The sequence below is a fragment of the Microcebus murinus genome, chromosome 7, assembly GCF_040939455.1.
Source record: "Microcebus murinus isolate Inina chromosome 7, M.murinus_Inina_mat1.0, whole genome shotgun sequence".
Taxonomy (NCBI): Eukaryota; Metazoa; Chordata; class Mammalia; order Primates; family Cheirogaleidae; genus Microcebus; species Microcebus murinus.
This window is the reverse complement of record NC_134110.1, coordinates 17,204,872-17,216,988: the sequence shown is the minus strand read 5'-3', so window position 1 is coordinate 17,216,988 and position 12,117 is coordinate 17,204,872. Positions and strand designations below refer to the sequence as shown.

At 56.1% G+C, this 12,117-nt stretch overlaps 1 protein-coding gene and 1 long non-coding RNA gene across 5 annotated transcripts in view; one reads left to right on the top strand and one right to left on the bottom strand.

The window, feature by feature from the left end:
- Positions 1-12,117, top strand: part of LOC142871906 (uncharacterized) — a 41,675-nt gene that overhangs the window by 25,038 nt on the left and 4,520 nt on the right. The gene's annotated exons all lie outside the window — the stretch shown is intronic.
- Positions 4,177-12,117, bottom strand: part of LRRK1 (leucine rich repeat kinase 1) — a 135,313-nt gene continuing 127,372 nt past the window's right edge. For 3 of the 4 annotated variants that reach the window (XM_076004818.1, XM_076004817.1, XM_076004819.1), the window contains 4 exons: positions 11,551-11,667; positions 8,121-8,965; positions 7,583-7,684; positions 5,683-7,466 (listed from right to left, as the gene is read on the bottom strand). In XM_076004818.1, the coding sequence (XP_075860933.1) occupies positions 7,286-7,466; positions 7,583-7,684; positions 8,121-8,965; positions 11,551-11,667 (1,245 nt within the window). In that variant the 3' untranslated portion in view covers positions 5,683-7,285. The other variant, XM_012764580.3, reaches the window with a different exon arrangement.

Here is a 12,117-nt window from a genome sequence, read left to right as displayed (position 1 = left end):
CCCCTGGGATAGGCCTGACTGTATCTCAGAGACAGCCAAGTCTCCAGGAACAGAAGAAACAAGAAAGACATGCCTAACACCTGCCTGCTAATCAAGCCATAACAATTACTATTTTGTCTCTTTCTCTTTGTCCCCATAAAAGCAGCAAGCCACCTGGCCTCATGGCTGGCATCTCCCTTCTTTTTCTTTGGGACGCCACAGCCATCTCCCTGCTCCCCTCCCCCCCTTTTCCTCTCTCTCGTTCCCTCTGTCCTAAAGGATAAAATAAACTTTCTTACTTTTATATATTAATCTCTGCATGAGGAATCTTTCTCCCGCAGGCCATGAGCACCTACTAGGCTTTGCACCCTAACATGCTCTGAAGCGGGACCCGTACACATTCCTACCCTCATCAGTCAGCTTTCATTAATTCTACATGCTACACCTGAACTTAATGCTCAAGTTAAGGTATTAGTAAAATTCTTCCTGATGTTTCAGAAAAAACAGAGAGATTTACTGTGAGCACTGGGAAATTTCACAGCAACCAGACCGCAGGTGTTTCATTTCCCCTCAGTGGCTGTCAGGGAAGATCTTGTGCTTCTCCCAGGGTGGCCTTCCTGGGCAGGGGGGCAGAGAGTCCATCCTGGCCTTCGTTGGGGCCTGGGCTGGGGCTGTCACATACAGGATCTCTCTGTGCCGATCCTGATGGGGTAGGAACCGTCACTGCTGTTCCGCAGCAGAGAAACCAGGGCCCCAGAGCGAGGGCAGCTTGCCTAGGGTGGAGGGTCTCGACTCATAGGACATCAAAGCCACCACACCCTAAGTTTAGGCCTTTGCGTGACTAGGCTGAAACCCCAGACCCTCTTGGTAACTGTGGTTTGGTCCGAAAAAAGAACTATAGACTACATCACACCTGGCTGTCACCATGCAGAGGTGAGCTCTAGGCAAATCTGGCCACGTGACGTGCCAGGACCACTGTTCTCGAGTCCCTGCCTGAGCCTGAGCAGAAGTATTTTAAGGCCAGCTCACATGCTAGCTCCAAGTGCTCTGGTTGGGCTAATGGAAAATGTATTTGAACATTAGTGATAGATGTTACTAATTGGCTGCCAGTACTAGCTGAAAACACTGGTTTAAACAAAAAGTGGGTTCCTATTCCATGAGGTCATGAGAACCTTGGAGGTTGGCAGCCAGGGCTGGCATTGGGGGGCTGCCCCCATCACTGTCCCAGGGTCCCCCATCATCCTCCCTCCACAAGGAAGAGGGTGGCATGGCCAGGGTGCCCAAAGGACTCCCACTGGCCCAGCCCTGTTTGATGGAGCTACCCTGAAGCCCTACTTGACCATGTCCATGGCACCCCTGGCTGGAGCTCAGTCCCAAGGCCACTTCCACCTGCAAGGGTGGTTGGGCAATGATGGGCCAACAAAATCAGGGTCTGTCGCTGAGCAGAAAGGGTGCAACGATCAGTTTCTGCCTCAGTGGTTGTCAATGTGCGGTTATAAGTCCCGCGCCCGCCCCCTTCCCGTTCTGCCTTGGATGGGAGATCAGTAGGTGTTCAGGGGTGCAGGGAGCCTGAGGCCCCAGGCCCTGGTATGCCAGCGCTGTGGCTCCTTCCAGAGCAGCAGCTCGACTCTGCGTGTGTTTCAGGTTTCCCGAGCCGTGGAAGAGTTTCTGTGTCACCACATCTCTTCTGGGTTCCCCAAATGCTTCCTGTGTAAGGAGCCACGTGGATGGCAGCCCACGTTCCTGCCCCGGCCTCCCCCACCCCAGGCACTGTCACGGCAAAGACCCCGCAGGTTTGAGTACTTGATGGCCCAGACTGAAAGATGATGGTGGCCCAGCCAGTGACTAGTCATCAGAAAGGCCACTGTTTTCCCAGAAACAGGGTGGTGGGAGGGAGGAGGTCTGGGGGCCACCTGCTGGGGAGGGGTGGGCCTTGTGCACCCAGACTGTACACTCTCCCCTTCCAAGACAAGGGCGGACCAGGGTCAGAGCTGACTGACCTTGGCTGGCCGGCCCCAGCCCCTTACACCAGCCCTGCCGTACACACCACCGCAGCTCGGGCCCTGCGCCCGCATCTGGACAGCCAGGGTGGCTCCAGATCAGGCATGACCACAGGGTCAGACGGACCTGCCCTCCCTGGGGTGAGACACCCATGGAGGAGGGGTGACAAAGGCCAAGAGGGACTGCAGCGCACTGGGGAGAAGTCCCTCCCAGCCTGGATGGCCTCTGTAAAAAGGCCATCAGTTCCCAGTGCAGAGTGGAAGGGCCCACTCCTCTGGGCCAGCCCTCAAATCTCTTCCCCAAAGGCAACTGATTTCTACCAAGTTTTGGGTGTCCCTTGGGATATTTCCATGTGTGTACAGGCATAGCTCTACAATGTTTTGTACGCAAATGGTAACCCAATATATGCTGTGCAGCAAGCTGCTTAAAAAAAACACAACAATGCATTTATTATGTCTCAGAGAACATTTCAGACCAGCACAGCTAGCACGGCCTCCTTTTGCAAGGCCGCAGAGTATCACATTATTGCACGTACAGGAATTTTATGACTTCCCTCCTGATAGAGGTTTGGGTTGTTTCCTGTTTGGGGCCAGTCTAAGAGATGCTACAATGAACATCCTTGTTCTTATCTTTGGGTGCTTTCGCACATATTTCAGGACTGAATACTTAAGTGGAATTGCTAGGTCAAAGGGTACATGCATTTGAAATTGGGGTAGATACGGCCAAAATGTCCTCTGAGGGATGGCCTCGAAGGAAATTGTCTCCTCTTTAGTCTGCTCTCCACTCAGCAAAGTGATTTTTAAAGATAATTAGATCATCTACTACTCCCGCTTGAAAACTGCCAAAAGCTTCAGCGGAGACCCACACTTGTCATTCTATGCTGCGGTGGCCCTGTGACCCCTTGCTTCACGGCCCCAGCCATGCCAGCCTTTCTTCTGTCCCCCCAATGCAGCAGCTTGGTGCCACCACAGGGCCTTTGCACATGCAGCCCTTCCACCTGGTGCCCTTAGAGCTCTGCCAAAGGCCTCCCTCTCATTACTTAGTCTCGGCCTCAAACGGCCTGGCCCAGCCTGGGTTAGATATAGCCAGCAGCCCCCAACATTTTTGGCATCAGGGACCATTTTCACAGAAGACAATTTTTCCATGGACCAGGGCGGGGAGGGAGGATGGTTTGGGGATGATTCAAATGCATTATATTTATTATGCACTTTATTTCTATTATTATGCCATTGTAATATATAATGAAATAATTATACAACTCATCATAGGTTGGGAACCCCTGCCCTAGGCCATTAGCTACCGGTTTCCTAAGTTTATGGTCTGGCAGCTCCGTCATCGCACCTGTTTGTGGGCTCCCTGTCACTTCCGCCCACCGCAACGCGGAGTCCCTAAAGCAGAGCTTCTTGTCTGACTGTTGCTGTGTCTGGGTGACAATGCCTGACACTTAGTAGGTGTTCAAGAAATCACTGCTGCCCGACTCATCTTTGTCAACTCGAGGGTGGTCAGTGGCACTGGTGGCTGCTGTGACTGTTGGCTTGCTGTTGGGGGAGGCTGGCCTTGAGGTTTATGGCCCTGTCGCTTTGTCATTCAGCTGCCTTCTCGAGCCCCTGACCCGCTTCCTGATGGGTTTCTCTTTCTTACGGACAGCTACGGACAGCTATAAACTGTTCGCATACGAGGCAATGAGCTATTTGTCTCTCGTTTGTGTTGCAGATATTTTTTCCCAGTTGATCATTCACCTTTGGACCTTGTGGTAATTTGTCCATGTAAGTTTCTGATTTTCAGGTAGGCAAACTGGGATTTCTAACTGTGGTGCAAAGAGGTCCCCGCCACCGGGGCTGGCAGTTGCCCAGTCTGGCGGCAGGCGGTGCAGAGCGCAGGCTTGGGACAGAGGACAGAACCTGGCTTGCATTTGGGGGATCAGCTGGGCAGCTGTGGGGTACTGGGAGGAGAGGGGAGGGAGAGCAGTCACCCCCAAATTCCTGCTGAGGGGCCAGGGTGGGAGACTGGCAGGGAAGTGGGCTGGTAGGAGGAGGTGGGGCACTTGCTTTCCCCAGGCCCGAGGGACAGAGCGGCTGTCCCCACCCACACAGATGTGGCAGGGGACGGGGAACAGCCTGCACACTGCCACAGTGGGCCCAGGAGGGACTGAGCCTGTGCTGTCGTCATGAGCGTTCAATAGACAGAGGCCATGTCTTCACTCTTGAGAGAGTCTGTTTATTTTCAGATAAAAAGAATCACATCTGCCAGCCTACCCCAGCAAATATTAAGTTTGATCTTTATAATTTAATTTTAGAAAAGGGCTAATGAACTTGAGCCAGAAGATGATCTCTCATTCAAACTACTGTTCTGGGCTAAGCAGCCTCAAGTGGTAATTCTTGGCAAAGATGTGGTATGTGTGCGCGTGTGTGTGTGTGTGTGCGTGTGCATGTGTGCTCATATGTGCATGCGTGTAATGTGCATGCAGGCGTGTGTGCATAGTTTATAAAAATGTTTGCTGTTATATCCATAAATCCCCTGTCAACAGTCTCCCTTTTGCACCCTGCCATACATGTGTGCAGTGAATGTTCAGCAAATGCATAATTGGGGATAAGCCCCATACAATGTGATTTCACAACCAGAGGCCTAACCGCGGAGATATTTCTTAATTTGTTAAAGTGATAAACAAGATTATGATGTGCAAACAAACAGGGCTGTGCTCCAGCTGCATCCAAATTTATTTTACAAAGCTGTAAACACAAGGCCCTTTTTCAAGTCCCACTGATTGAGTTTCTCCTTCCTTTTGTCGGCAGGAGAAGAATGTGAAGGCTAAGCTGGTGCTCTCGCGCTCTGAGCCTCTGGGCTTTCCGCTGTGGCACTTAAAGGAACTCATTCATTCCCCTGATTGGGCAACACTCCTCACCCAGGGTCCTTCTGGGGGTTTCTTGCACAGAGACTTTCCAGAACAGGGAGACATCTGATCTTGGCTTGCCCGAGCCAGGCCGCTGCCCTGGGGACTCAGGAGCTTGTGAAATGTGCTGAGATTCCGGGGTCCCAGGGGGAAAGGGCAGGGGTCACAGCCCTCCCCCCACCCTGCCCTGAACTGCTTCCCAAGCGAGAGGCTCTAGTGTAATTCCATCAGACCTGGGCATGGAAACGGGCAGGCCTTTTATGGCAAGAAAGCCCAGCCCCCGTTTGTGTGACCCAGCCTAGAATGGGGTCTCCTGCCCCTGCTCCAGGAAGCTGACGGAGGCAGGAGGAGGCCCCTCCCGGCCAGATCCCATGGTCTTCCCTGGGGCTGTAAACCCAGCACCGTGTGGGGTGGGATTCAGGTAATTCTGCCCCGGAGTTCGAGAACCCTTGAACCAGCACCAGGCCAGTAACTTCTCAGCACTTCTTAGCAGCAAGGGGCTCAGGGGAGAACTCCGGCCATCTTCTGGGTCCTCGGAGGACTGCGGGCGGCTGGCGGAGGGGTTGGGCGGCAGCCCCGGGCTGGCCAGCAACTCGGGACAGTCATTCCACAGGAATTACCTTCTCTTGCGAGTGCAAGCCTCCAGCCGGCCCAGCTCCTCGTAGGACTGGTAGAAAATGTCAAACTCCCTAGCACCCCAGCCCCTCCAGACAGCCAGGCACCACTCCGTGTTTTCGTTTTCAAAGCCACATACAACAGTGTCCTTTGCCACCACAGCAGCATCCGCCAGCACCCTGCAGAGAGAGGGGGTCTGAGAAAACTCACGGGTCCCCACTCGGGAGGGGCTGGGACCCTCACCCTGTGCCTCCTTGGGGGGCAGAGCTGGCTGGGGGGCGGGGGGACGTGCTGGAAGCCCTGCTTCTCCCTGCTGCTCCAGCTTGCGGGCTGAGGCTTTGCAGAGTCAAAGAAGGGCCAAGAGCAATCAAGTCACGTTCATGGGCACCATCTGTAAGGGGCTGACTCCCTGGGAGGCCACGGATGCAATCAGAGCAGGCAACCTCGCCTCAGAGTCCGAAGCGTCCAGAAAACACCATCAACTTGAATTTCTGCCCGTGAATGGAGTGACCGAGTTTAAGCTTTAATTTCCCTTGCCACTGAGCTCATGTGATTCTTCTCCCACTCTGTTTCCACATGCTTAGGAAATACAGGGTACTTGATTAGGCAGAAAACCTGCTGCCCGAAAGTCCTAACCACATTCGTGTTTCTGAGGCTGTGACTCTTTGTGGGACTGGTGCGTGCACTGCAAGTTTCCTTTGGGGCCACAGTGGACAGCTCCCTGTGGCCTCCCTGCCCGAGTGGTGACCCATGGGGGCCACCTCTGAGCACGCACTGTCCGTACTTCTTCCTTCTGAGCCCAGTGTGCGCCCTGCACAACACTGAGGCTACCTGCAGGCCAGGTGTCCATAGGCCTCTGACTCCCTTGTGACATTGCCAGGGCTTCCTTTCAGCTGCTCACCTGAACCTCTTTGTTCTTAGAGTGAGAAAGAGATAAAACCAGGTTTCTGGGGACAAACAGCAAAAATAACACCAGGTAAAAATTCAGGGACACTAATGGCAGGTATGCCAAGGTCACCAACCTGGGTTCTGCAGACCCACTTATTCTGGAAGCCAGACCTGCAAGGTGGGACTCCTTCTGCCCAAGGCTGCCACCCATACTCGACTGGGGCTCAGGAACAAACCCAGATCCTGTTTCTAGAACTACTTGCAGAGCAAGGTCACTGCCCCAGGACCCACTAGGAAAGGCCAACGCTGGGGGCAAGGACGTGGAACTGCCTATATGTTTCCCTGGCCATGATCCTCCTCTGGGAGGAACAGGTCGAATGGGGTTTCTCCACCCCTTATGCTCCAGGTGAGAGAAAAACCCACTTGCCAGTGGATGGGTGATAACTCACGCTGCAGAGAAACAGGCCTAGTGTGAAGTGGAAGTGCTCAGAGGGTACACACACACACACACACACACACACACACACACACACACACACACAGACGCACATATGCATGGAGAAGCTTTTCATAAGGGAGATTTACCGCGTGGGGCTTAGCAGTCAAAGCAAGGGGTGTAAATATTGCCAGAGTGGCATGTGGCACCAGGCTCACATTGCCCCAGCCACGTAGACCCTGTTTTGGACATGGCGGCCCGTCCAGCACACCCCCATGGGGAGATTGGCATTTACCTGCAGATGGGTCTAGAGCCAGGCCTGAGCCCAGGATGGGCAGGAGCTTTGACGCCAGGCTTGAGGATGGCAAGGAGTAGAGATGGCAAGGTGTGCCCTTGTCATCTGGCCCCACCTAGTGCTATATGGGCAGGGGGGCACCTTGGGCGGGGCTCTCCTGCTTGGCGGGAAGAACAGTGAATCACCTGGATGGATCAATCCTCGTTTCAACTGCAGCTGAACTCTGGCCTGGAGACATAACCCAGGTGGGGCACGTGGTCTGCAGGTGACTGCATACCCCAGAAACAGGCAGCCATGGCCAGTGCTGAGCAGGGACTCCACCTGGTTCTTGCTTTGCCTCATGGCCACATTGGTGGAAGCCGCTGTTTATTTGTGAGAACAGAAGGGCAGCAAGGCCATTGTGCAGCACCTGGGGCTGGGGACCTAGGTTCCCTGCCACTGCCCTGGGCCCCAAAGAGTGGCGGCACCTCAGTCTTACCCATGCGGGGTCAGCTCTCGGGCTTTCAGGACAGCGATGACTCGGCCCCGCTGGGCGCCCCCGTCCTTCTCCAGCCCAATGACGATAACATCTCCGCCGCGCCTAAGAAACCAGAACCGAGAAGGGGAAGCGTTTTTGTCCACGGCTGTGCTCTCTGGGGGAGTGGAGCCGGCGTGCAGAAAGCACATCGGTGGGTAACAAATGTGAGTTTCTGCTAACGGATTAAGTTACGGAGAGGGTACGGACCGAGGCAGAGGAGAACTTTCCCAGTGGAAACCTAATCACAGTTGACCGCGGCTTTCTTTTGTAGTTCCTTGAGCTCTCTGGTGGGCAGATGAGCTCTAGCGCGGCCATTCTTAGATGTGCTAAAGAGATCACCCCAGATTCCCAGAATGAAGGAGCAAAGCCCCCTTGGAAGAACAGCTCCCCGTGGACGGCTGTGCTGCGGTTCAGGAAGCCACGGGGCTCCCCTCGCTCCATCCCCACAGCAAGAGCAGCAGGCATGCCCCAGGTGGCAGCCCCATCTTAGGAAACTTACCTGGGGACCCAAATGAGGTCTTTCACGGCAAGGACCTTCACGGCCTGCAGGTGCTGGCTGAAAGTCTCCCCGTCCATGGGGCTCAGGTCGTGCTCAGACCTGTCGGAGGCAGCGCCGGGCTCGTGCAGCCTGTCCGAGTCCTCACAGTCCGTGGAGAAAGGCACGCTGGAAGAGCTGGCCGGGGAGCTGGGCAGGCTTGAGGGGGACCTGGCAGCCCGGCGGGGAGGGGACGAGGAGTACGAGGACATGGAGCAGTAGTCGGTCAGCGAGTCCTGGTGGGTCAGGATCTGCGTGCCCCGCTCCTCGCTGTACATGATGCTCACGTCCGCGATGGGCTCCCCCTCCTTTGAGCTGGCCTCACGGATGCCCAGGGGTTCCATGTCCAAGGGCCGCACGGGAAACATGTCCCTGAGGGGGCTGGGGTCCCCGCAGAAGTACCGGGCGCACAGCTGGTAGGTGGCGGAATGGTACATGACCAAGGAGTTGGCCTTGTCATCCAGGCACCAGACGACCTCCTCGCCCCTGCCCTCGGAGCTGCACACGATGGACGTGACCACCGAGGGGGCCGAGTAGGGCTCCAGCCGCCTGCTGATGTCCAGGGCCGCGCAGTCGATGACCAGGAGGCCTGGCCCGTTGCTGTACCAGACCTCGGACCCGCTGTTGACCACCTCCATGGCCTTCACTGGGTAGGGATTCTGCCGCACGTCGTCGTCCGGGAGGCTGAACCTGGACCTATTAGCCGTGTGCGAGCACAGGTAGGAGCAGCTGTCGGTCGGGGCTCCCCGCACCACCGGAAACACAGCCACGAGCCCGTCAGCCAGGCCTGCCAACACCAGGTAGGAATTCTGCAGGGACGAGACAGGGATGCGTCACGCGCTGGGCCTCACGCATCCCAGGAGAGACGCAGAGTGGCACCAGACTCATCTCTGTGCACGCCAGGCGGGCACCGCTTTCCACCCGCCAGCCCTGGAGCAGCAAAGCTCTTACAAAGGCCGGGGCTGCCAGTGCCAGCTTCTGGGGCGGCTCCCAAGGAGGCCCCGCTGAGCCACGCCACCTCCCTGCCGTAAAGAAAGGCCCACGACACCAGCGAGGTGCCTGGGCCGCGCGGCCTTGCCTGCAGGTGTGCTGCTGGCTTCTTGCTGCCCGAACAGCAAGGAGCTGCCTTCTCCTCAAGGCCACCCGCTGAGGCCTCCTTCAGAGGCAGGACATGGTGTCCCCCTCCCGTGAACACTGCTGGTTAACGTGACAGCGGTCCCAGGCATGGTGGGCGTCTGCGCGCTGCCTTCTGCCTGTGCCCGCACTAGGGGAGAGTTTCGTGGGAGCGGGGGCTGGTCTTGTGCCCGCCACTGTCCCCTCGGTGCTGACCTGGCACAGGAAGGGGCTCAGTCTCACTCATCGCGGTGGCCCTGTGATTCCACATGGGCACTGGGTGTTTGCTGAACTAATTCTGGAAGAAACTGCTCCCAACTCAACCCTCTTGTGGAAGCACGTCTGGGCCCACGGAGCCCACACTCCGCCTTACATCTGATCTGAAATGCCTGTGGTCCGGCTCGTGTCGGTGGGATCCTCGGGGTGCCCCCCACACTGCAACGAGGCATGAGCTCTTCTGTAGCCACCAAAGGTCCCTGGGCAGAGGCCAACGTTGCAGGGATGCTGCTGAAGCCTGGGCCCGCCCCAGACGCCCCAGAGCACTTCCCAGGGTAGAGAGGGGAACAGAGTGCAGCTTTGCAGCCCAGGGGCCACGTCCGTCGGGCTGTGGTATGGGTGGGGAGAGTCTGCAGAACAAAGCTGGAGCCAGGACAGTGCAAGCAACAGGGCCTCGCGCCAGGTGGGTGCACGGCAGGCAGTCTCCTTGTGGGGGTTGGGAGAACTCGGGGGCTTGGCTGTCCGAGGTCATGAAGTGGCCGGGCCTGAATGTAGCTCAACATCCAGAGCAATGAGCCCTAAGAAAGTTTGCTGTAATCCATCTTCAGGATTCCAGGGAAAGAAGGCAGCCAAGGCAAACAGGCTCGAAGTCTCTATCTGGAGTTCTGGCTCGGCCCCGGCCAGGGTGGTGAGCGCCACGTCCCAGCTGGGTGTGAAAGTGTGCGCGTGCAAGAATGCAAGGTCTGCAAGGTCTGCCCTGCACAGCCGCGGGCAGCACGGCCTCCGAGGGGGCAGGCACCCTGCACAGAGGCTCTGCACAGAGCCGGCTTTATTCCCCCTGGTCGTGCGGGAGGTGGTGCCCGGCTGGGGGCTCTGGCCAGCGATGGCCTTCAATAACACTCTGTGCCGCGCTCGCCTGTGTGCTGCTGCGGGCCGGGTCCCCAGCTGCCCAGCCTCACCTGTGGGGCCTTGGTCATAAATGACTCTAAGGTTCATTTCATACCTGCTTTTCCTTTTTTTTTTTTTAAGAAATGAAACTGAAGAAGGGTGGAGAGAAGAGCTCACATACTTCGTGACTGTCAGGAAGTAATAATAATGCTCACATGTACCAAACGCGCAGCCCAGAGCTTGGGCATGTTAGGCCCAGAGATCTATTTCACCGTGTCCTATTGTCCCATTCTGTAGATGGGCAAACTGGAATGCACCAGCAGGCCCCTCAGTGTAGACAAAATCAGAATTGCCTGAGCCGTGCCCGAGTCCGGGGAGGGCACAGAGCCTGAGAAAGCCGGACAGCCACCTCCCAGGGAAGGGCAGCTTCCCACGGTTCTCGATCTCTCTGAATAGGAGGCAGTCTGGGAGAGGAGGGGGGGGCTGGGATGTCGGGGGCCAACATAGAATGGGGTTCTGGTGGGGAGGGGTGCAGAGCTGTGGCAGGGCAGGGGCAGCCTCGCAGAGGCTGGGTCTAATCCCAAAGTGCAGTGGAGCTGGCCGGGCCCTGGGCTGGGGAGAGCACCACCTGGACTTCATTTGGAAAGGCCAGGGCGGGAGGTTAGAGGTGAGTCGGTAGGACAAAGAGAGACCGAGGTCTGGGGCAGACAGTGAGCACTTGAGAGGCATCAGAGGTGGACAGGAGGAGACACAGGTGCCCTGTAGCAGTTGGGGGTAAGACCCCCAGGGCCTGGGGACTGAGATGGTGGCCTAGGCAAGAGGCTCCTGATGCCACTGCTCTCCGCTGCCATCAGCTGGAGAAGGGCACACCCACAACTGCTCACTTGCAACAATAAGTATTTCACCTGAATCGGGGTGTGGCATTTGCATGTGATCAGAGGGCTTTCCACGCAGCCCTCAGTCTGGCCAGCCGCTTAGGTTTTCACAAACTGGAAGAGCACGAAAGATGGCCCAGGTCCAACGTGATCTTTCCTCCTGTCTGTCTAAGGTGGTGGCCTGGCCAGGTGGTCCCAAAAGGGTGGCTCTGCTGCCCCTACTGCCCCTCGTCCCAGTCTAGACCCACCCCAGCAGGGAAAGGGGTCAGAGACCTGCATACCTGCCACCCCTCTTACCTCACCTTTTTAATAACAGGCACTGCCAAGAAGCAGGTGACAACAGCTGGAGTGTCCAAGGCCCGCTGGGGCATGTTTAAGGGGCACATGCCCTTGAGGCTGTAGATGTAGATTTTCTGGTCCTGCAGAGGTAGATAAGCCCACTGTGAGACCCTGGTTGGAAAGTGCCTGGCATTTCCTATTGGGGTGCACTCGGTCTTCGGGGTCCCCTATGCGTCTTGAAAAGTAACATGGGTTGAGGTGCTGTGGTTGGTTGTTCATGTATTTCTGCTCTTCATAGAAAGTTTGAAAAGTACAGAATAATCTAATGAAGGAAAATAAAATGCCCAGAGAAAACCACTATTGGAGTTTAGGGGTATGGCCCCAAAGTTTTCTGTGGGTATTTGTGTGTGTGCGTGGTACTAGCAGAAGCGGACTTCTCAATTGTTCTATTCACGTGACCAGACATCAGGCAGAACCCCTGTTCCTACTAGTCTATGAGTGAATGATGAAGGGGCTGGTGTTGACGGTTTATGACGCGGGTGTACCATCATTTGGCTAATCTGTTGTCAGGTATTTAGTCCATCTCCAAG